This window comes from Anguilla rostrata, chromosome 10 (genome assembly GCF_018555375.3).
Source record: "Anguilla rostrata isolate EN2019 chromosome 10, ASM1855537v3, whole genome shotgun sequence".
Taxonomy (NCBI): domain Eukaryota; kingdom Metazoa; phylum Chordata; class Actinopteri; order Anguilliformes; family Anguillidae; genus Anguilla; species Anguilla rostrata.
In genome coordinates this window covers 6,047,050-6,072,260 of record NC_057942.1, presented here as the reverse complement: position 1 = coordinate 6,072,260, position 25,211 = coordinate 6,047,050, and the positions used below count along the sequence as shown (strand labels likewise).

Below are 25,211 nucleotides of genomic sequence, written 5' to 3'. Positions count from 1 at the left end.
CAAGCAATCACCCTGTCCTGTATGGTCACGCTTCTGCACACTTCTCCAGGCTCTGTATTACCTCTTAGTAGACTCAGAGCTAGATTCCGCTCAGACAGGACACATGCTAGCCTAAGATCAAGCTTCTCCTTTGCTTTGGCCAAAATAGATCTACACAGTGAGCTACTTCTAGCTGCTGAATAAAAGTTAGAATAATGTTAGAATAGCGCTCATGCTAGGCTAAAGTGGGTCAATGGAAAGGGTAGGCTCCAGAGGACAGTATCTTTAACTCTTCAACAGAACATTCTAATGCTGATGTAACATTCACTATGGGCAATTGAAAGCAGTAGAGTTCTAGAACATCGACTTAGAATTTCGAATGAACATTCCAAAAAAACCTACTCTTCAAAGGGTTAACATGGCTGCCAAGCCAAAGTTCACTTAATCCGTTTATGATCGCCAGGATCCTCGCAATAATGCCTCAACATCAGGAAGGGCATAACGCTGAAGATATTTTTTTTTTGGGGGGGGGGGGGGGTAGACTCTTCCATGAGTACGGTTGGATATCCCCTCTAATAGGGTAGAAATCGATGAAGCAGAAATCAAACCAAGTTGGGAGACAGCAGCAGGGAGGCAGTCGTATATATGAGAGACGATCGCTGTCTGAGATACAAACTCTACCATAGGTCAAGCTTTTAAACGCGTCTTCTTTGATCGCTGTCTGCAAGGGCAGAAAACAGGATGTTTTATCATTATACAGCACTGCCCTGGTTTAATATATAAACATTCCCTCGAAACCTATTACACATCAACGCATAAATCTCATAAAACATGTTTCTCATGTCCCTGAAATACCTCCAACCACCCCCTTCTTTGTCCAGATCTTCCTCACCATTATACAGGCAGAAACTGAAAGCGAATGGATATCACGCCAATGCTCAACGTTCACTCTAATCCAGAGCGGTAGAATAGCCAGCGGAGCAGGTTTAACTCTCTGTGTTACTCGTGGCATTTGTCATCTATGGCTGGGATGGCAGGAGCGGTGGAGAGGATCAGCCCTACGCGTTCCAGACCTGCTTGTACCGCTTTAGTAGCAGAGGGTCCCCCATAAAGGCAGCCCCGAACGGGACACCCCTCCCGCACCCCCCACCCGCCCCCCCCCCCCCCCATCCCCTCCGCCCAAAAACCAGGGCTCGCCCGGCCAGAGATGGCACCGGCTTAAATCGGCACGCCGGGGGTCGTGCCGGTGTCACTTGGCGGTGGCGGCGTTTTGTTCTTTTTTTGATTTTTTTTTTATCGCGGCCGACGAGGCTCAGAGGGTGAGGACGGGTGGCAGAGAAGAACCGCGTCAACGTTCCGCGCCGCGGACAGGCGAAGGGACACGGCTCATTTCCCGCCGTAACTAGGGGGGGGAGCGGCAACCGCCATCACGGCTCACACAAGACTCCTCCTCCTCTTCCAACATCGGCCTGCGGCTAAAACGTGTGAACTGAAGAGCAAAAATGGGCCAAAATCGTTAAAAAAAAAATGTTGTGGAAAACAGAACAGTAATACAGAAATGTAAAAGAGTTTTAGCGGTGTTTTAGCTCTTGGAAAACGCCTCACTTCTGTCTAAGAAGTAGGCTAGCACCAACACATTCTGTCTGAGGTCAGAGGTTAGTAGTAAGAAAGTGTGCCACTTTTCATAACTATGCCCAGCTCTGTTTGTATCTTTTAAGTTATATTAGGACATATATATATATATATATATATACGGGATATATATAAACACCGTATCCATGAACAGATGGCATACGCATTAATAGTACTAAAAATAAAATGACAGTTCATTTTAAACGCAGAGATATTTTCGAGGACTACTCGTTTACTTTCTGTTTCAGGAGTGAAGGCATCAATTATAATGAGATGCGCAAATTCTCCAAACATGTTTTGACGCTCTATAGTCAACAAACAGTCAGGGTTCTGTCACGGAATCTGGCGGGGATTCATAAAAAAAAAAATACAGGCTGAAGAAAGCTGTCACGCAGAATCTTGAAACGAATCCTACGGTACGTACTACTGTTTCGACGGCGTTTGGAGATGAAACAACAGAGGAGGACAACAGAACCAACAGAACCTGGACCAGCTGTTTGGTTCGAGAGGCGCGCACAAACACGTCTCACGATCTCCACGACCGCAGTTTAACACAGCCCAGTCGGCTCCGTGGACGCCGAGCTTTCTGCGGACTCGTGCAGTGAGCGTACGCGCCTGAGCGTCGCTCGCTGTCTTCGAGCTCACGGGGCGAAGGCAAGGCTGGCGCGTCTGCACTTTTCCCAGCCCTGCTCGGTGGAGGGAGTTGTTCAAACCGCAGGAAGGGCCGGGCGGCGAGATCTGAGGCGCGGGTTCTGGGAATGTTCTTTTTGGAACGCTCGCGGAATGCGTGTCACCTCGGGAGCGACTGTTTGATTTTTTTTTTTTTTTTTTTTTTTGCCGGAAGCTTCCGGAGTGCAGGCACGACGACGAGGTGCGGCAATCCGCCGCGCTCACACGTTCTCTCTCTCTCTCTCTCTCTCTCTCTTTCTCTCTCTCTCAACAGCGGCTCTACCAGTCTCGCCCAAGCCCTCTTTCGTGACTTCTCCAAAAACAGTTTTACTGCCTCTTAAATAAGTCGCTCCAAACCCATTCAGGGACACCTGACATACGAGGGGGGACACAACGATACTTTCCAAAAAAAGGAGGAGCAGAATCCACAAACTTCAGGCCAAGCACTGCAAAAAAAGTCTGTCTTAACTAGTATTTTAGTCTTGTAATGAGAAAATATCACTTTATTTTCCCTCAAGTAGAAAATATTAACTTGTTTTAAGTTACGTTTTGCTTGACAAGTGAAAATGTCAAACCCCATTGGCACATGTTGAAATGAGTAAAACTGTCATCTCATTGGCAATGTCTTATTTAGCAAAAAAAGTAACAGAAATAAGATTTAAAGTCTAATATGAGACCAAAATACTTGTCAGGACTTTTTTTTTTTGGTTTTTGCAGTGAGCTAGGCAGATGCTTCACACTCTGCCCTGCAACATTCATGCATAATCACTCACGCACAGACAATCAGCGAGCAGAACATGAGAGGACCCATCTGTGTCTAGATAGAATTAAATTCTGCAGATGCAGTTTTCGCCCGTTTCGCTAGCAAACGAAGGAATGCACGGGAATACGGAATACAGGCCGGTATGCTACGCTACGCTACGCTACGGTAACAGAAATGACCTTCCCACACCCGCAGCGCCAGATGTGGCAGCGGGGTTACGGATTCACCCGCGGACAGAAAATTCCGGCGACGTTCCCGAATCGTCGGAGCCGGAAGATTCCGTCCGATGAAGAGCCGAATCGGCGCGTGCCAGCCTGAAACGTCAGATTCGCCGGGGGCGTCGGACGCGCCCTCCTCGAGCCGACGGCGATCCGCGTCCAAAGTCATAAAGTCAGAAGCCCCCGCCATAAACGTCAAGACTCCGAACGGCGCGCAAAAAGGTTGACGCCGTTCGCGGCTGTGACGTTTCCAACGCGACCGACGAGGAACCGAAGGACTGACGGACGCCTCGTCCTCGAACGCCGCACCGAGCAAACGCGAAGTGACAGAGCACACTTTACCCCCCCCCACCCCCCCGCACCCACCCCCGATGTTTCATTAAACAACAATAAACCCAGGATTCCAAAGGTCACTCTGAATCAATCAATTCCCAACTCGGAGCTCAAAACTCAAAGCAAATAACCGTCCTGACATTTCATTTTTTTTTTTTTTTGCTGTTCGTTTAAGACCGTCGAGAAAAGGACTCTTCACAGGGGCAGAGGGGGAAAAACAAAGACTTCAGTCACGAGCATGCAAATATGGCCGCCGTGCCAAGCAAACAGCAGGTATCGCTGAGCACCACTCTAAACAGTCCGGAGGGACCAATTCAGGCTCCATACCATTTCTGCGTCGGCTTTTTGGATTAGCCAAAAAGCATTCGAAGCAGTCATGGGAGTTGTCAATGAATTATCGGCAAGACGGCTTTACAGTCTCTCTCTCTCTCTCTCTCTCTCTCTCTCTGTCACTCTCTCACACACACACACACACACGCAGTGTACCTGTATAAACTTTACACAGAACAACTGAGTCAACCAAGCTCCACCTGCTGTGTACTTTAGAAACGCCCAGCGGATTAAGCTATCTGTTGACGGCAGATAAAAAATAAAAAAAAAATTTGAGTCAAACTCCACCAGGTTCCCGCCTTTTCTCCCTACCTAGGTCTTTCTGGAAAAACCGGGACAATAAAACGAAGATTAAAGAAAGTTAAAGTTACGGGGGGGGGGGAGCGAGCGGCGACGGCGATGGCGGTAGCAAGGGGGGGGGGGGTGGGAGGGAAGGGAAGGGAAAGGAGCGCGACGACCTACGCCGAAATCAAAAGTAGCTTTTCTCCAGAGGCAGAGCAAAGGGGGGGGTGAAGGGGGAGGGACACCGGCCGCCTTTGTTGTGAATGCGTTTCGCCCCGAGGCGGAAGATTACATCATCGGCAGTTTGCGGAGGCCCATGCTAATCGGCCGTTGCTCCGACGCGGCTTTTTGAAGAGCCTCGCTCGCCTCCCCGACCCGCCTTTGATCTCACCGCGCCGCGCTGGCTCCCGGCCAGGCGATCGTATCTTCGCGAGGCAGCGGCGTTCAGGTAGTCGCCCGGGGCGAGAATCCGCCACCTATTCGGGGGGGGGGGGGGAACCTCCCTATTTGCCTTCAGACGGTTTCCAAAAACTGGAAACGAGCACTTTGGCGGGCGGGGGAAGGGGGGGAAAAAGGGCGGTAGCCCCGCTGCCGTTTTTTTTGATCGCCCCGGCGATTTTTTTTTGGGGGAGCTGCCGCAAGATTGGGCCCGAGGGGGTTCGAGCCGGCACGGACCGGTGTCTTATGGGTGACCAGGTGACCGGGGGGTGAACTCCGGCCCTTTTCTTGTTTGCGTTTAAGTCGAAAAACCTGCTGGCGGGGGGAAAAAAAAAACTGTCGGCCAAAACAACAGCTTTGAGGCCGCAGTGCAGCGTGGGGATCTTTAAGAAACAATGGCAGGCTACACGTACGGTAGCAGAAGAGCCAAGAAGGCCCTTGGAAATCAAAGCTTCACTTTAAAGACAGAGCAGTTTCTACACGGCCAGGGGAAAGTATACAAAGATAGTTCCATAACCTCCTGTTCGGTGGGCCACCAATGATACGTGGGGACCCAAAGCTTTACTGATCCGTTTTAAACTCGCTAAAACCTCAGTTCAAACAAAAATGGCAGGAGTCTTTTCCGCATTCTGCTTGAAATGGAGTACTGAAACATATTTAGCATTTCAAAATAAACCCTCCACCCCCACCCCCCTGCACTCGTGTCAAAACATATGATACGTTGGTGGAGCCTAACAGCTCAAAACCACAAAAAGAAGGGGCACAACTGATGTCTGAAGACCCAAAATAAAAATTTTTTAGCTTGAGCGGGAGTCTTTTTGAGTCCAATGCCACCGCTTTGCTGTGGGACTGCAGAACAGTAGCGGAAACTGGAGCCCTTCGCATGAGAGAGAGAGCGTTCGGGTGCTTACGTTTGAAAACGAGATCGTTTATCTTTTTTTCCATGCCCGCCAGGCTTCCGATCCGATTCATCACCCCCACACACACCCCCCCCCCCCCACCCACACCCCCCAACCCCCCCACTCGTTTTTCAGCTGTGCCAGGCGCGTTAAATCTGGGGCGCCGTGCCCGGGTACTGCCCCGTGACACCAAACTGCCAGGTACCCGAGGGGGGGGGGGGTTAGGGAGGGAGGCGGAGAGATGCGCCAGGCGTGCTCGGGAGACCGCCAGCGCGTCACGGGGGGAATTGGGCGCCAAGACAACCAGTCCCGCCTCCTAACGGCAGACCCAATCCATCACGGCCCGGTCGCATTTACACGCGGGCCTGGGGTCCCCTCATTACCGGAGACCCCCGACCGCCACGCACAGGCGCTCGTTTTCATGAGAAGGAGAGGGAGAGAGAGGGAGAAAGAGAGGGAGAGAGAGGGAGAGGGAGAGAGAGAGAGAGGGAGAAGGAGAGGGACAGAGAGGGAGAGGGAGAGAGAGAGAGGAGAAGAGAAAGAGAGAGAGAGACAGACAGAGAGAGAGAGAGAACAGAAGAAGTGAGAAGGAGAGAGAGAGAGAAACACAGAAGGAGAGGGTGAGACAGCGACAGAGAGAGAGAGAGAGAGTGAGTAAGGGGCGGGGTCAAAAACATAATTTGTGCACATCTGGCAGACCCCCGCATCACCCCAGTCATCAGTCTCCGGGAGTCATGTGACGGGGGGCAGCGGCTCGTGAGAGAAAAATGACTCGCGGGTAATGGACTTCCTGTCAGGCCCAAGCTATTGGCCTAATAACGGCGGTATGATGTATTCCGCTGGGCACGGGAGGAGACAGCGACTGAATAACACCTCAGCCCCGCCGAACTAGATATAGGCGATGGTTCCAGAGGCGGCACGCTCAACTTTCGCTTCACTTCAGAAGGCAGCCCAGGCATGCAAGCTCATTTTCAGCGAAAGGTTCAATGAGATCGGGCAGCAGGGAAACTGCACAAATTGAAAACTGGCTCAACTCGACAGGGAAAGGCCAGAAACATAAACAGACCCGGTATCTAAAAAAAAGGTTATTTTTAAAAGCTGTTTAGGCAAAATAGAGGGTGTGGCCTGTTCCAGTCCTCAAATGTCCTTTCCAAACGGAACAGTTATGTCCCACCGCCCTATCCTCAACCCCCCCCCCCCCCACCCCCACCCCCCGAAAATCAGACCGTCCATCAAAGCACGTCCTAAAAAGTTGAAGAGGTGTGTATGAAAGACACTGTAATAGAGCAAAACTCACTCTAAACACATAATGGCGTTCTCAATTATATAATTACGCGCACAAAAGGGGCAGAAGCGCTTTGAGCCTGCTGAGAGAACGCGCTACAAAGGGAGAGGTTGGTGATGAGGGCACTCATCACCACAAAAAAGCCGGGGGGGTGGGTAAGGGGGGGGGGGGGGAACGTGGGTGCGCGGGCGCGAGGATTAGCACGGGTGAAACGAAAGGACAGCAACATCGCGAAGCGGAGCTACCTTCCCCCCCCACCCCCCCCACCCACCACCTTTCATCTGAGTCACAAAAAAGAAAAGAGAAACAAAAGGGGTGGGTGGGGGAGCTGGCGTTTTTGGACTTCCACCGTTGGTCAGCACATTCCTGGGGGACAGCAAACCATGCACCCTCTCTCCCTCACCCCCCCATTGTCAGCTCGTATCACTCTCCTCTCACAGTATTGTTTCTCTGGGACCCCCCCCCCCCCACACACAGTTCTGTAGGGGTGAAAGCGAAGGGAGGGGCTTGTGTTTCAGCACTTTTTAATCAGTGCAGTCGACAGAACTATTCAGTGGCTGGAGCGTCCGCTTCCCTTCCTGACAAAACTGTCAGCAGGGCAGGATGCTTCGAACCCCATGCCCCGCGCCACAGAACCAACCACGGTCACAAATCCCAAAAACATTTTCATTATACGTAAATGGGATAAACAGCCTCGTGTTTTTTGTTTTTTTTTTTTGGGAGGAGGGGGGTTACCATCTGTACCCTCTTATTTCCTCAACAGACACATTTATAACTTATAAAACCTTACATTGGGGTCGTGTTTTTTGTGATGTTAATGTTTTTTGTTTTTGTGATATTAAGCACAGACACATCCCCCTGAGAGCTCAGACGCCCCCGCAGGATGTTCCTGCAGATGCCCTCTCCACATCCACGTAAGACAAATGTGCCGTTGTCATGGCAGTGAGGCTGCTCAGTGAATGAGTTGGGGACTCCACTGTCTCTACGGTTGCCTAGCCACAGCCAATTAGCCGCAACGAAAAAGCTTTAAAAAAAAAAGGGAGAAAGAACTGAACTCAAACGCACTTCCCTTAGACACCCTTTTCACGTATTCTACACTGATAACACGGTAAACATTATGATTCTCATTTTGAGCAATACACAGACGAGGCCTACAATGGCAAGTGCTCAACCAGTGTATACATTTTGTATATGTCCATAAAAAATCTTTCATAGCATTTCATTTCTAGATCCCAGCACAGAGAGACAAAGCATGACTTTTTGGTGTTGTTTGCTTTTAAAACATACAAGGAAGAGCCCACATAGATTTTTTCTAAATCCAGGTGGAAACCTGAAATCTCATATCAGACTGTGTTTACAGCGTCTGGACTTGCACCTCACAACATTTCCTCAGAGATGACTATAGCAGCAGGTTTTGGTATAATTCATATTTAACTGAGCTTTTCTGGAGTCTGGTGCAATCCACAGATTTTATGTGTTCATAGATCAATAAAACTTCCAAACAAAATGTTCAGCACAGTGTTATCTGCTCTCTCTCTCCATCCAGGGGATTCTCAATACAACCAGGATTGCCAACATAAGCCAATTCCAATAACATTCACATATCCAGTGCAAAGCATTTATACATCTAAAATCAATTAGTTTCATACGAGGAAGTGCACAGTCCTGCAGCACAGCTATGATAGGTCAGCAAGACACAGAAGTTTAAAAACAAAAACAAACAAAAAAACATCTGCAACATTTAAATTGGCTTTGGTGATGAATCGATACTGCGTCAAAGAGATAGTGGGACAGTGTGAGAGTCCTCTTCTAACAAAAAGAAAGTCTAGAGAAGGTAGCAGCAGTAGCAGCGCCCCAAGTTTGGAAAGTAACATACAGCGCCCCTGAGCATCAACAGAAATTTCATGCACAGCTCGACTCAGCTTAGTCAGCCATCTTGATTCCCACAAGCCCCCCCCCCCCGAAGTTCCTTTGAAGTGTGATCACGCTCGTTTACAAAGACAAAGGACAACTAACAGGGCAAGCAGAGCAGAAGCCGAACACGAGCATCTCTGACACAAAACGACCCTGTTACAACACAAAACTCCGTCGCTGAGGATTAGCCTAAACCTCCACGTGTCCCAGCCTGCACCTCTCCCAAGGTACAATAGAAAACCGTAAAAAAAAAACAAAGGATGGTGGCGACTGCCTCAAAGCCACCAGAGAGCAAAGCGTGGGGGGGGGGGCACCAAAAAAAAGAGAGAGATCAAGAAAGAAAACAAGACATTTAGCTGGAATTAAGCGCCACTCTAAATTAGCGGGCGAATCCTCCACGAGAGAGGAGGCCGTTTCCCAGAAGCCTTCGGTGCGAAGAGAACGCGGCGCGCGGGGTTAGCGTTCCTGCGTGCCGCGTTTGCGCAAACAACAAAGGAGAGGACCTAAATCCACGTTTGCCTGCCAAGTGCAGTTCTACCCTTGAGTCATACCCACGCTAGCTAAAGAAAGCGTGACACATTTTGTGCGCGTCAGAAAGAACAGAGCAGGGAAGAAGAAGAAAGCAACAGAAGAAGAAAAAGGGTTTAGCTGTCTGCTCTAATCCAAGAAGGAGAAGTGCAGCCTCAAATTACACCGGCTGGGATATGAAAGGCAAGTGGTGTGGCGGTTTCAAACGATAGTACTTAAAATACAGCCCTGACCACCAAACCCATGAATGGAAAAAGTTGTCAGGCAGTCCTTTTTAACCTTTTAAACCCGAGCTCCGACGCTGCTACTGTCGCTCGGTCCTGGGAGTGGTGTGGGGTTTGCGCCACAGTACAGTGCCTCCAGTCTGGGGAAAGCCTGTCATGGGCTCCAGAGGTTTCAGTCTTTGGGGGGGGGGGGGGAAGCAGGCAAAATCCCTAAAGCAACCAGAGTCGCTCATTACAGAGCCAGCAAAGGACCAAACAACATCTCCTATTCTGCGGTCTTTGTTAACATAATATGTCAATAAACAGAATTATTTATACATACACGTATGTATCGGTTGCTTAAGCACATCGCTTTTGACAAAGTTCAAAGTTGAATCTGGAAATGAAAAAAGCCGTCAAGCTCTTGCCGACACTTCCGAAGATCAAAGTCAATTCCGGTCGGGGTTTGCAGCGCGCGGCGTCAGTCGTCAAGGGGTTCCTGCGCCCGATCCCATAGGACACCGCGAAAAAAAAAACACCCCACGCCAACCTTCATTGGTTGGCGCTGACACCTTTAGCCATGGAGACGATGGGTGGTGGGGGGGGGTGGGTTTTGGCGGGGGCCCAAGCTCACCCTCACCCCCGCAGCGTTCTGCATGGGCGCCGGCAGCGACACGCCGGCCACGGCGCGGTGGAGCCGCGCACCCTCCACGCTTCTTTTCGCAAACACCAGCATCCCCCCTCCCACGTCACAGTATCCCCATGAAAGGCCGCCATTGTTCAAATGCCCCCAACCCCCAACCCCCACCCCCCACCCCCGCCCCCCGTTCGGGACATCGCACGGGCCTGCAGGTTGTACGGGACGAGCTCGTCCCATCTTCAGACAGGGGCCCGGTTTCGACACACCAAGTAACAGGACCTCGCGTTCCCAACTGCAGACTATCTCTGGTGTTAGACAGAAACATCGAAAATGCCCTCATCTTAGCCTCAGAAGGGGGTTCAGAACATTCTGCCTGCACTGAAACACGATCATTCCTGATAATAAACGTGCATTCAGCTTCACTTGTTTTGAAGGTAGCCAGTCTAGTCCTCCCATAGCTAACAGCAACTTCCCATCCATATAGCCTAAGTAAACAGGTGTGGTACTTTTTTCTTTTTTTTTTTTGATTGACAGGGAAATTGATGGCTTTGTTGGCACATGAATTACAAAATGAATTTGACTGATTAGTCTCCTATCAGATCACAGGCAGCGTTCCCCTCAAATTTACATTTTAGATTAATGATGCACTTAATAAATTTTAATAAAAGAACATGATTATCAGGATATTATTAGTATTATTATTTATTTATCAAGTATTACCTTGAGAGCACTGGTGCAGCCAACAATAGCAATTATGTTCTGCTACGCTTTAATACGAGATAAATCTTGCTGAAATGAAAAAAAAAAACGCTCATTTCACATTCAATGATGTAATGAAGTAAAACGGCACTAGCCCACAGCAAGTTGGGCAATTTCATTCGATGACGGGATTATGTAAAACAGACATCAATTCCCACGGCCATCACACCGCAGGATTAGAAACAATTAGCGACCTGGCCAGGACAAAGTTTTGTGTATTAGCCTAAGAAAGCCATCACCACACTTTCACCCAATACAGAGCGAGTCCCCCCACCCCCCGGCGCAATTCTACCAGGCCCCTCCATCAAAACCCCTCAGGTGTCCCAACACAACATTAGGGGCAATGCCCGGCAGGGGGGTCAAAACCTGCCCAGCTCTGGCGTAACAAGGAAGCGACTGAAATGAAGGAGCTGGAGACCCAGAATAACTCCACATGCCCAAAGGCAGACAGGAACATACCAATAAAGACCCCGGCCACGTCACATGACGTCCGTCCCATACACACGGAAACCAATGGGTGGCCAGAGACAGACTGGCACTCTGTGAGCGAGGAAGCAGGACTGTGCAGGGAGCCACACACCCTTTCAAAAGCATGGATGCTTCAGGCACACTATCTGGTAAAGGTTTGCCTTGGTGCCGTAGATATGAGGGGATTCACAGCAGAAAAACATCAGAAAATTCCACAAATGACTGAACACAAATATAAGCAACAGAATGTGCTCTTAAGCAAGGTAAATTACCATTATTTGTGTGCATGGCAGTAAGCAAAAGATCTGTTTATCACATGCAAACCTAATTTTTCCACTATTTGTTGCAGTTCTATTAAAATAATAAACCAGGATTACAACAGCACATAACCTCCACTGCTAACTCAACCCCCACTATATTTGTATCATCTTAAATGGATGAATCCAGTGGATTCAATTGTTCCTACTCACATATCAGCAAGTGGAAGAATTACCAATGTTTGGTCTTATTTCAGGTCTACTCAAACTGCACTTTAAGAAATACGAGTTCTGGAAGCAGATCCCCAGCAGAACCAGGCAAATCCGGTGTGTGCCTTTGTGGCTTGTGCTGGCCTACTCATCTCAACTTTTCTACAGAGGACAGTTAAAAGCGCATTTTCTATGTGCCACTGCGGACATGAGACTTCAAAAGCCCCCCAGCTCCCAGAGGGAGACACACAAGCTCTTTTCCTTTGTTTCCATGGAGCTGACGCAAGTAAAAAGATTGTTTAAAAAAACATTTTTTTTAAAGAATGGGCATGGGTAAACCCTGCAAACTGGCACTCAAAACCACAGTTAGCACATTGTAAAAAATTCCAACCGAAAATGGCAACAAGATCCACTCAACACTTTAAGAGGAACGGTCCCGTCGAAAACCAATCGACCGGTGATTCGGTCCCCGAAAGCTGAAGCCATGTTTAAAAAAGGCTGCCTCTGAGTTTGAGGAAAGCGCACATAAATAGATGTGGTCTTCAACATACAGCTGAGGCTGGACATTCCTGGTGTGGTTTACGAAGAGAAGTTGAATTAAGCATACAAAATACATAAACGAGACCGGAGACCGGGTTACATATTTCTGTTCTCCTTTGGTTCAGATCCTGCCCTCTAGTTTGTGTCAATTATGGAATAATGTGACCCCCCCCCCCCACCCATGTGTCCCTTTTATGGTTATAAACTCTTGTCTTTAGGGGGGAAACCATGAAGTGCTGAAAAAAACCAGGGATTAAAGATGGAGGATAAAAGTCTCGTCTCACAGCCCCACAAACTTATCACGTCTGCTTACAGGTATCAGTGAACACAAATAATTACAACCGTACACCTGTCAACCTGGGAACCCCCTCAGTTTGTCCTTTACTTCATTGAAAGTTCACTGAAAGGGGCACTATTAAGTTAACCTGTTTGCACACGTGATGCACAAGTTTGCACAAGTGATGCACAAGTTTGCACAAGTGATGCACACTCCATAGGTACAACTCAGAATGCATTCAAATCTATAATTTACCTGCTCTCAATTCGTGGGGTCAGAACCCATGCATTGGCCCAGAATGCCTTAAACAGATGTGGTCCAAGGTGAGAGATAAACCTCAACAAATAAAAGTAACAAACTAATATAACTTACAACTATTCTACATAGGGTGCAGAACATCATCAGTTCAATGCTCGTCAGGCACCCTGCTTTTGCATTTTTCTGCATAATATCCAAGTATATATTATTTACTAGCCTGTTGAAGCTGAATGAATCATATGTACTTAAAAATAAAACATGTTTCTGATAAATATTTATGTACTTGGTCTAAAAAAAACAGCTGAGGTAACACCGCAGTTAATCAAAATCCGTCAAGTTTTGAATTGATTCATAAGACGATAAAAGGAGGCAGGCCTATACTGCTAAAATATTATGCATAAAGATAGATAGGAAATGCGTGTTCTTATAAGTCTGGTATATTTTAGCTCCATTAAAAGTCACTACACGTTACTTAAAGTTGACTAAATTTTGAATCTCTTCACCATTAAGGTGCTCTTAATCGCAAACGGATCAGCCAAGTGGCTTAACTGAAACGGTTACCAAGCGATGTGTACAATACATAGTTGGTAAAAAAAAAAAAAAAAACCATATTGAGTCTATGTTAAAACTTCATACTCCAGATCAGAGGGAAACAGAACGGACTCTTTAACTAGATCATACACAACAAGCGGGCTTTTCTGGCGCTCCGATAACGAGCTGACCTTGAAAATTCCCAACTCCTAAGCTCTCCAACTGCATGCAGTGCACGTTTGCCAGTTAACAATTCAACTTTTATCTTCCAGGCAAATTCTTTTGTGAAAGATTGTTCCTCCCGGCATTGCTTTTAATCATGCTCGCCACATCTACCCGCATTCTCCGTTTTCATGTGCAATGATTGGAGGGGGCCAGGGGGTGTAGCCTAATGTCTACATTAACGCTGCTGAACTGGATAGCCTTCCAGAACACTTGTAAACGTGCACGTGTAAAACAAAAAAAACAAAAATACTTCGGATATCAGGTGCCCATTTAATGCCACTAACCAATTTCATAAATATTTACGGAATCTGTATTGTAATTTCGATAAAAATAATAACAATTTGTTGAAGAATTAGCTAATCAAACCGAATTTATTCAATCAAAGACCGAAAGACCACCTCGATTTACGAGTGCGCGTGTTACAGCGTAGACGATAGCCTACAGAGACTTGGGCCATCTGAGTTTTGAAAAAGGAAAAATTCCGTCTCCAGACTACGCTCAAACTTCAAAGTACTCGCCGCAGAAGGAGTGTTATAAAATGCAATACTCTGTATTCTACAAGCCCTGCAAAGCGGGAGATAAACCTTCGTCATTGTGTCAGGCCACTGTCAGATCTTTCAAATGAATGATTTCCAGTATTGCCGAACATGTTCCATTACATTACAAACTTGGGAGTGTATTAAATCCAACATCTTACAAGTGAACTTAAATGGAAAATGTTTATGTTGTCATATTTAATAAAACCAAGGAATTTTGGTAACCTGCTGAATCTAGCCACTTGGAACAAGTTTCTATTACTTTTTGAGTTGCATATCATTTAGTTATGAGTGTGAGAGAGTACCACATCGATTTTTTATTACTGTAAAACCAGAATTTCAAACAAAGTTCACATCTAGACGGTGAAATATGTCCCCACGTTTATATAACTCTGTATTATCAGTGCAGAACTCAACTCCGAAGTTTCGTTGCAAAACAAGTCGCAATGTGCATGTTTTATTGTGAACTGAAGTCCACTGCTGCCTCTACAAGATAGAAGCCATCTTGTGACCACATAGCTAGCAAGCTAGTACCATCCTCACATAAATAGTGCCCCCCTCCCCTCTACTCCCCTCCCCCCCCAAAAAAAGTAGTAAAGAGAACGATAAAAGTAACAACGACATTTGCAGCGTAATCGCACACCGAAGCCACCCAATTACTTCAAATATTGCGATTGCTCTTATTTTCCCATACCTGCACGATCTCGCCCTCCGCACTGATAGTGGCTCCAGCTTTTGAGAATCGTCCTTGCAAACCTGTAGTGTAAGTCTTATATTCTCCAGTGGGACTTGACTCAAATAGCACCACTTCCACAAAGGCAGTATCCTTAGCGAAGACGGTTCCCCAAGTAGTGACCACAAGGATCACCAAGACCACCGAATCGGCTACACAATCTGACCCTCTCCTTGGTAAAATCATCTTGCCGGCTGGATCAGCGCTGATCGGAACATAATTTCCAGGTTTTTTTGGGATAAGCCCTTGGCTGGTTGTGGAATTAAATCTCAGTGGGGAAAAACGCGGCGTTGAAGAAGCGCAACCTTTTCTGGATTGTGCAACAAAAACTCTGGCGAGCACTGAACGTGTTTATTTCACCATTGCAGCCTTGTCACTTACAAGGCTGTGTGCGCTCGCTCGCTCTCGCTCTCGCTCTCGCTCTCTCTCCCTCTCTCTCTCTCTCTCTCGTTCCAGCTCTACAAAGCGGATCTCCTTTGATCTCTAAACACGTGATTTTTTTTAGTTTTTTTTCTTTCCAAAAGGGTTATCCCCACCCACCGATCTTCCTGACCCTTTACTTTCCACTCCCAGTTTTCGGCTGCCATTCCGCATTTAAGGAGGCGCGAATGTGTACGGTGTCTCCGATAAACAGACGTGCTCAGTTACAAATTAAAACAGTTTTCCTGCGTCGTAGTAGCCAGCGATTTCGTTGCCGTGTGCTTTATGTAATATGCATTATATTAGTATACATAAATTGTAAGTATATCAAGGTCTATACATACAACAACCACAGTTAATTATACATTATTGTTTCAACCTTCAGTGTTGTATCGGCTACATACAAACAAACATTTCAGAATACGATTTCCGCCTGTTTACGCTCTGGCATGCGCTATTTGTTTATTTATTTATTTTTACCGTGAAAATATTTTCTCAAATTTGGATGTAAACCACCTTAAATGAGACGTACCCTCTTCAAAACATCCTTCAGGTCAGGCAGCCTAACTTTCAAACCCGATTCGAAGTATTTTTTTTTCCGCAGTTACAATTATATCATTGAAGTTCTGAAGAATTAGCTCACATCAAAGCACCGACGCATTGACTTGTTAATGCTGGGGAGCAAAACAGTTAATTAAGTAGAATCCACGCCGCGCAACATTCAATACATCACGTTTTCAGAAGTGAGATCTCTTGAATAATGAATTTTCATCGGAATAACCTGTTTGTCCCATATATTTATAGATGCCATATGCATTATATTAAACAGAAACCATGAAACAGAACGCACACAATATAAATATCAACATGAAAAGTAGATATTTTAAGTACAATAACGTAAAATATGTAACTTACTAAGACCATCTATGTAATGTTTAAGCACACGCACACACACACACATGCACTTTTGTTTTTGTCACATTTTCTCATTATAATTTACTTTTGAAGTAATTTTCACTGTCAAATTTTAACATTTTAATCTGCAGTTGTCCGCAATGCCACACTGTTTGCATTTTCCAACGGGAGCTTTGACAGCCTAATTTCACATAATTTCACCAGTTCTCAAGTAATGCTGTCCTGCGGTTTTAAGAAATTATATCTTAACGTGCACGCTGACAGACTGGCGTTAATTGTTCGGAACAGCAGGTTTTGGCAAAGCTGACGCCTCTGTGGCCTTTCTGACATAAACGCTTTTTTTTTTTTCCTGATTTTATTTTCTAATGCAAACTGGGAGCAATTTGTCTTGGAAATAAACAATTGTTAGTTTCTTTTTTAAAAAAAACCTTTATAAGAGGAGGCAAGAAAGCAAGCAAACAAAATATTGTAAAATTTCATTTTTCAGCCTTTGGAGGGCAAATATTCATTGTCCAAGAAGCACGTATTTGTAATCTTTTCTCTTTTTTTTTTCACGGAACAAAGATATTTTTGTGCGAAACATAAAAGCCTTTTGGAATTAGAAGTTCCTGGCATGTCTGGCTGAAGGTCCTGCGAGGCATCCGGAGACTTCGGTATGTGGAACTCATTTGTGCTCTCGGGTCCTGGCACGGAGCGGGGGCCTGGAACGGCCGAACCATGCCATCATTGTCCCGGGTGATGCAACCCCGCGGTGAAATAAACAAACACTTCAGCTCTGCGTGGCAGAGTCACTCTGGTCGGGCGCAGTGTCGTAGGCTACGTACACAAGGACACCTACCGCACGCTGAAGAAATACTGAACTTACTTTTGCACTCCGGAATTTACTAACGTGTCGTCACGAAAAGTTTTCAGAAATGGACGGTTTTTTCAGTGGGAATCAGGACACCTGGAAAAAAATCCACTTTATATCAATTTGAGAAAAATGAGGCCATTATTCCCCAACCCCTTAAAAATAAAAATAAAAATAAAAATAATGGGGTAATAATGAAAAGAGTGACTCTATAAACTAAAATAGCGCCCTGCTCTTATTGGTGACAGGGAGATTCAGGTCCTGTGATGGGCAGCTCTGCATGTCCAGTACAGGGATTATGCTTACGGACCCTAAGAATAAACAGGCTATTTAAGTGTCTGGGATTCCTGAATACTGCATAAGGTCCTTCAGGCTCTTGAGGCTTAAGATGCTACAAGATGAGCATCACGCAGTGACCTTGGGCCTGGGGTAGGGTGGACCTCACCCACCCCAGAAAGCGATACACTGGTATAGATCATTCACAGTACAAAAAAAAAACATAGATCATTCACAGTCCCTAACACATCATTTCTGAGACACATCAAAACCTTACAATCTAAAAAAGAAAAAAGTTTTCAAGTTTTGAAAGTTATCATTTGTCTGCACTGCATATGTGTCAGTTATGTTTTACTTAGTTCACTCTATAAAAAAAACAAATCGTGGAGACAGAATGGTGTGGGAAACACTGTCACTTCCTAAGTAAGACAAACAGTAAGATTAATCACTGATTCTGTGTGTACCTGGAGAATTATGGATGCATGCATGCTTTTTTTCCCACACTGTTCAGAGATTCCCACTGGCCAACAGTGTAAAAGCTGTATTTCAGGACACTGGTGTTCTCCATCAGCTTCCCAACTACAGTAACTCTATCACACTGACAACAGCTGTTAACATTAGTGCCACACAAAGCAATTCAGACATGAAACCAACACTTGCGTGTAATATTTTTTCGGGGGGGGGGGGTGAAGGGCGAATAGAAATTTTCTTTGAGAGAAATTCCAAAAAATGTAGACTTCACCTGGTATTTTGGACACCTTTTAGTATGATTTATTGGAACCCTATCAACTTAAAAAAAAAATTTTTTTTTAAAAACCATACAGCCAAGTTAGGGAACTGAAATTCACCTTACAGTACATTAGCGATGTAGAGGGGTCTCTCTCAGGCACTTGAAAACATCGGTGGATTTGAGCTGCTGTCAGCTGGGGTGGTGATTATGAAAACCAACTGCGGGGCCTTTTTAGGCCAAGAATGCGGCGCTCTGTTAAAAAAAAAAAAAAAAAAATGGAGGAGCTTGAAAATGGTCCCCATATGTTCTGATTGAGAATGTTAACTTGGGCGAAACTATTCAAAAGGGCTAGCTGCATTTCAAGCAGGAATCTGTGTGCGTGTGTGTGTGTGTGTGTGTGTGTGTGTGTGTGCCTCTAGCATATCAATTATTCGCAGGTCATGTTTCAGTGATGTCAACCCCAAGTTCTGGATGCTGATCAGCTCCATATGTTTTCGTTCTTTTCCACCATATTGTGGGTCCTCCATACTTCTCGCTATAGAAGTCTCTAAGTGAAAACAAGGAGAGCTATCTAGTCTGAGTGATGGAGATGGACCTCCAGAAAGCACAAGCTCAAATTTGGGGGGGGGGGGGGAGGCACTGGGAGCTGAGCTCCCCTGAGAGACCTGAGCTCCACTGCAAGTAAAGCTCAGGTTTGGGTGGGGGGGGGTCACTACAATGGTGATGAATTAACCATACTTAACCCCCCACCCCCAATCCACTGTTGATCTCAGAGACCCCCCGGAAAGCCAGAGTGTAATTCAAACACAGCAAGAGCGGAAGAACTTCACCCTCACACTCACACACAAGCTCATACACACATGCTCACACACACACACACACACACGTGTGTGTGTATGACCACAAAGCCCCAGTAAAAACAGAACATTCGTATCACGTCAGGTTATCTTTTTGATTGACAAATACAGCTTGGTCTGCGATACCACAGACGCCCATCAACTGTCAGCCTGGCACATTCTAAGAAAAAGATCAAACGAAATTACCAGCAGAAGATACGCACCATTGCTTCCTTACTGACAGTTGCAGAATATAAAAAAAACAACACATACATTTTGGCACACGAGTGAATTCTGAAATGACAGGTGACATGCATATGTAATGTTTTCAGCTGAAGCAAGGGGTAGAGAATTCAAAGTAACTGCCTCAGTTTATTTTTTTTTTGTGGCATTGAAGTGCTGCCGAGGATGTGACCACTCGAAGAGGAGAAAACACTGCGTCACTTCAAAGTACGCCCACGTGTACGAGAACCATATTCTGGAACCGAACGTGGAAAAATTACAATTAAGTGGCCTTTTAGCACATCAAGTCACATACAGCAGCCCGTTTTAAATCGAACCCGACACAACCTGCACGCCTGAATTAGGAATTACACTAACAGCCGACACTGTGTTTCCAAGCAAAGTCGTATGTAGTATTTATTTTACTGTGACTTATAAAAGCAGGAGCAAGCTGCTCGCACAGATAAACAGCGTTCCTATTTGCACTGTGTGAAAACCGAAGACAACTGTAAAATTTGGAAGTCTTGAACATTTTCATTAGACGACAGTGTTCTAGTCAAAGTTACTAAATTATTGAAGGCTCAACTTTCAATCATCTCATAAAAGTCTTAGGGATGCGGCTGAGTTTTCCACCAGATAGCTCGATTAATTTTTAAAAGGAGCTCTAGCAAATCCATTCTAATATTATAACGGCTTCCTGGCAATCTTAAATTGTAGCAGTAGCGTAATGCCTTGATTTATTTAAAGCGACCACAAAGGCCGTTCTGATACACTACATTTGACTAGTTTGGAATCATCGTTAATCTTTGGCCATTTTTTTATTACTTACATTCGGCATTTAGACTCTTATCCAGGCGCTTCACACTCATGTTACATTGTATTTTACAGTGATTTACTGACAATGCAGTTGACTGTAGTAAACGCAGGTCTTACTGATCACCTCACTTCGTCAGGCAGTTCTTACCAGTGCCACCTCCGTCTTTTACATGTTCACATACTAAGTCAATAACTGGAAGATCTGTCATCGCATCAACAAGGCCAAAGGTGGTGGTGGCTGGGTTTGGTTTTTAAAAAATGAGTTAACTAAATACTGGAAGAAAAACGGCCTTTTCCACGTTCCAGACAACATACACAGAGCGTGACCGCCATTTCATCACTAGAAATTGAGCGCTAAGTTGCGCGTTTTGATTTGGCGAGGAAATTGCGCATTCTGCATTAAAGCTCTCGACGACAGGAGTTCTATACTCCACTGCGCAGAAAACCAAAGCCGCTTGACATTCAACTTTGAAATTTCCCAGTCTCTCTCTCCCATTCAATCAGTAACCATTAGAATGATGAGAAGTGACCGCGTGCGTTTCCCACAATGCACTGCCACACACTCCAGGTAAGCCCCACGATTCGCCCTATTGGTATGCACCAGATGTGGTTCGTCGCTGGTTAAGATTTTCCGGTTCATCACAGCTGGGGAGAGGGAGGGGGTGGTGGGGAAATAAAGCCCAGATAATTACAAAGTACAGTTTCTCCCACCCCCCCCCCACCCCCGCCCCCCATCCAATCAATTATTTTCATTTTCCCACATTTGTACTTGTTCGACACGAGGCCCAACGCGAGACGCGCGCTCACTGCGGGGCGCGAGCACGAAGCCTCACTGCCGCCGGCCATCGCATGTCCTCCACTCCCCCCCGATCACACACAAACGCAAAGTAAAGGATCATCTGATAAACCTAAGATGATACATACATTTCAGTACATACATATATGGAGAGAGAGAGAGAGAGAGAGAGGGGAGGAGTGAGAAAGACAGAAAGAGGGAGGAAAAGCAGTTGTGAAACAGCCTCCTCCCAGCCCACTTTTCATAAAATCATCAAAAGCACATGACGCATAAAAAAATGCATTTGATGTGGGCGTACATGAAAAGGAACTTATGAATAGAAATCCTCCCCAGCCCGTTTCTGGTAATCCAGGCCCCCCCCTCCCCCCGAACGGATTCCAGGCCGCGACGGAGCGGTGGTGCGGAATGCTGATCTTGGACACCTCCGAGACTCGGTTTCAGCGTCTCGCTCCGGGACGGGCCCGCTGCACTTCCTCCTGGTCCCAGACCAGGGCGTCGCGCGGGACGGCGGCGGTCCGAAAAGCCGGTCCCGTTCCAGACCAGACCAGACCAGACCGGACCAGACCGCTGCGTTCAGACGGACCTCGCCCCGCCTTGTGATCAACGACAGACCACTCGGGCAAATTTCTCGACACAAGGCAAGGCTTTTTCAGCTGGCCAGCCAAAGGGGCTAAAATCATCCCGCTGCAGACATTGCCCCATTGACCGTTTGAGAGAAAGAAAAGGCACTCTGAATTTAAAAGTTTGTGCCCGCGTCCAGTCCAATTCCACAGGGTCCGCACACATCCTGTTAGCGACAGACCGCTAAGTAAAAGCTACGTGCATTTTAAAATGGAACCTATTTTGTTTACACATATGCAAATCTTCTTTTTTTTATAAATAGGACGTGGAAAATGTTTTAACCTTTATACACCGCACCGAAGCATACTGGTACAAGGCAACAGGAAATGCAGGAAAATTCCAGCCCACTAAACATGCTTTTAACCTCTCGGAACTCACCACCTGGTTAAAATCTCCAGGTCAGCCATTATTCATGTTGTTAAATAATGCATCGCACCAGTTCTGGATGAAATTTCTTAAAAGGGGGGAGGGGAAGTGTGGGGGGGGGGAGGGGGGAGGTTGGATTTGAAAATACCCCCATGGAAAACATTTCCTGAACAACTTAGATTTTTCCAAAAAGACAAATTTATGAAATCAGCTAGATGCCAAACTGCCCAAGGGTGGATATTGAACATTCTGTGTGTGCATCAATGACCTCTTCGTGACTGCACTGTGGCTAATGCTTTACATAAGCCTGATGTTTCACACATCTATTATTCCACTAAAGCAGGGCTGTTTAATCTTGTCCAACAAAGGCCGGTGTGGGTGCAGGTTTCTGTTTTAGCCTAGCACTATGACACTTGATTCAGCTAATTAACTAATCATGATCTTCAACCAAGACCTTGATAAGTAGATTTAGGTGTGTTAGCACTGGGCTAAAACAAAAACCTGCACCCACACTGGCCCTTTTTGGATAAGACCAGACACCCCTGCAATAGAACATTTGCTGAACAGTAGTGATAGAAGAGTGTAGTTTCAATTACCTCATAATGGGCGGGTCTGCAATGAGCTGTCAATCACTGACTTGTTTAAGCCAATCAAAAGGTTTTGCTCTCCACAACCGATGGTTCACCTCAATGAGTCACCGATTGCATGGGGCACAATAGCTCTGTGCCAATCATTTGTTTCTTAAAGCCTCATTCTCATATTTACATTTACATTTTAGATGATGCCGTTCTCCACAGGGAATTACAATGAGTGGGAACGATGAAAAGGCCTAGATTCATAAATCACCAGCATCCCAAGCAGTGATTATTGAGAGCGCGATGCTCAGGCTACAACTCCCCAGCAATAGGTAATCCTTTCATCACGAGAATTAACATGTGGAAGGGAAGGTAGAGAAAGGATTTTTTTCTGGGATGGGGAATATAGGGTAGATAGGGGAAAATGTGGAAGAAGGGAACGGGAATAAGGCTGGAGAAGAACTGCACAGTGTGCGTGAACTGAACCAATTCCGAAATGAATACAGTCAGAAATAACTGTCAACACCAACGCAGGATGAACACAAGGAAGCAGCGACGCCCACTGCTTCTCAGAGGACTTAAAATGGGTCAGGAGCGTTGAAGGACGTTCCGGTTCGATTTCCATTTGGTCGTGAGATAAATTTACGATGAGAACGTTACCTAAGCGGTCTCAGAACGTGTCTGTGCTGTGCCAGGTTTTGTCAAAGTCAGAAAGATATTCCAAGCATGTCGCGTACAAACCCACTGGCAGCATCCTCGGATGGTTATCGTTTCTCCGTGAAAAAGAAAAAAACATCGCAGAAAACATGCGTTAAGCACATTTTGAGAACGTTCCAAATTAAGGACCTGGAATGGCCAAAAAGAAGACTTGTTTAACATTTTTAACATTCCTGCTAAAATTAACATGAACGAGCGTCCATAGTTCAAACGATTCTTTTCGTATTAATTGCAGAAATGCGATCGTCTTTGTGATTTAAAGACGACATTCTCGGAACATCCCGGAAACTGGGCTAATTTACGTGCTGGGAATGTTTACCCTAAATTCCCCAATGTTCCAGGAGTATTCTGAGAACCACAAATGAGTAAGGCTGCAGCACCAGGCTTTCTATAAACAGAGAGCGTGCAGGTTCAAATCCTGACTCAAATAAAAATCTGCTGATGGAGGTGGTATTTCCAGACAGTGCCGGAGCAGTGTGAAATAAGCTTAATATTCTTTTGAAATTGGCCAAGCGCAGGGTCTTATCTTTTCCGATGCAGTTCCCTAGGCGCCCGGCACCCAAAAGACTTTTTAATAATTTCGAGTTTCTTGAGCTGAGCACCCGAATCAAAGAAACCCAGCTCCTCGCTTCAAATCCTGAGCGCGGCATTGATGTTGCAACTCTGAGTTGCAAGTACTCAGCCTGAATCACTGAAGTGCACGCTCATGTAATTCATGTGAAAAACGGTTATGGAGATAGCAGGTTGTATTGAACATACAATCACGACGTACTGTACATATAGGCCACAGGGTTTTCGGCCAATGAGCAAACCAGACAGACCAGACCCAGCGTGCTTGTGAGACTCCTGGTCAGGTAATATAAATGACCATATTACAACTTCTGATAACAGATCACCAGATCACAAGCACAAAACTACAGACTACATCTTGGGTTTTATTTTAGAGTGGCACATGGTAAAATGTTCGGTGTTGAAATCATACATTGATAGAGTGAATTTTACTGTGATTTAATACATTTGATCCCTACAGGACTTGTTTAAGTTGAATTAACATCAGACAGTCAGTTCATCATCCCAGGAGGACCCACTCTCAATGCATGCGCTCCACACAGGTCCTTACAGCAGGTCTGACTGCACACCCAGTCCCAGGAGCAGACAGACGGATAACAGATAGACAAGGATAGGCTCGCTGATAAATGCCGTACGGTCTTTTAGTTCCACTCAATCAGGGTCTATCCAGGGCAAATCGTTCTTTTTTTTTTTTCCAGAGAAATCGATGGCATGGGGTGGAGGAGTGGGGGGGGGGGGGGTTGAGAATCAATAATGCATCCTTTTCATTTACGGCCATGCCTGTGCTTTGCGCTCCACGCCCCGATTCATCCTTGTGTAATTTCCATATAATCTGAGGCTTGCAACCAGCTCTGAGTAATTACAACCATAGAAGGCAGCAGATACTGTATTGTTGCAGTCCTGCTGTTTTTTTTTTTCGGCCTGTGGAAACAGACCGATTCTCCAATGAATGCGGCTGGTCTAGTTGAGAAGATGGTTTCTGGTCATTAAGGGAAGATAATATGTCATATTTGAAGGCCAGTAACACCATAGCAACCATCTGAAAAGATGAAGGGGAAGCTTGATGAAAGGAGACCTTTTCTTCATAGAATCAAGGAGCCGGCCAAGACACTTCACAAGCTTCTCCTCAACAACATAAGACATGGCTGTGAACTAGGTCCAGACAGCAGCGTCAAGACAGAATTTTAAGAGGTAAGATACACTTTATTGAACCACGTGGGGGAAATTTGTCCTCTGTGTTAAACCCATCCTAGCTACTTAAGAGCAGGGGGGCAGCCTCCAGGCACCAACTCCACTTCTGAGACCAGTGCCTTGGTCAAGGGCAACTGCAGGAGTATACCTAAACAAACAGATATGCTTTTGGGTTTGGGAGGACACCGGAGTGCCCGGAGGAAACCCACATGAACACGGGGAGGATCCGACGGAGAGGATCCAGCCGGATGGGACTAGAACCCGGAGCCCCCTTCTTACGAGGCAACAGCGGCAACAGTGCTAGAGGGGCTAGTATGTAAATGCAAGCAGAACTGCAGCTGTTTCTGTGAACTGCTGTTTCATACACCTGCATTGTTCCGTGATTGCTATACGCTCCTCTGAT

At 46.1% G+C, this 25,211-nt stretch overlaps 1 protein-coding gene across 2 annotated transcripts in view; it reads right to left on the bottom strand.

Moving 5' to 3' along the window:
* Positions 1-15,404, bottom strand: part of znrf3 (zinc and ring finger 3) — an 82,662-nt gene extending 67,258 nt beyond the window's left edge. Inside the window, exon 1 of one of the 2 annotated variants that reach the window (XM_064353687.1) lies at positions 14,869-15,404. In XM_064353687.1, the coding sequence (XP_064209757.1) occupies positions 14,869-15,093 (225 nt within the window). In that variant the 5' untranslated portion in view covers positions 15,094-15,404. The remainder of the gene's footprint in view (positions 1-14,868) is intronic. The other variant, XM_064353686.1, reaches the window with a different exon arrangement.
* Between the last annotated feature and the right edge of the window lie 9,807 nt (positions 15,405-25,211).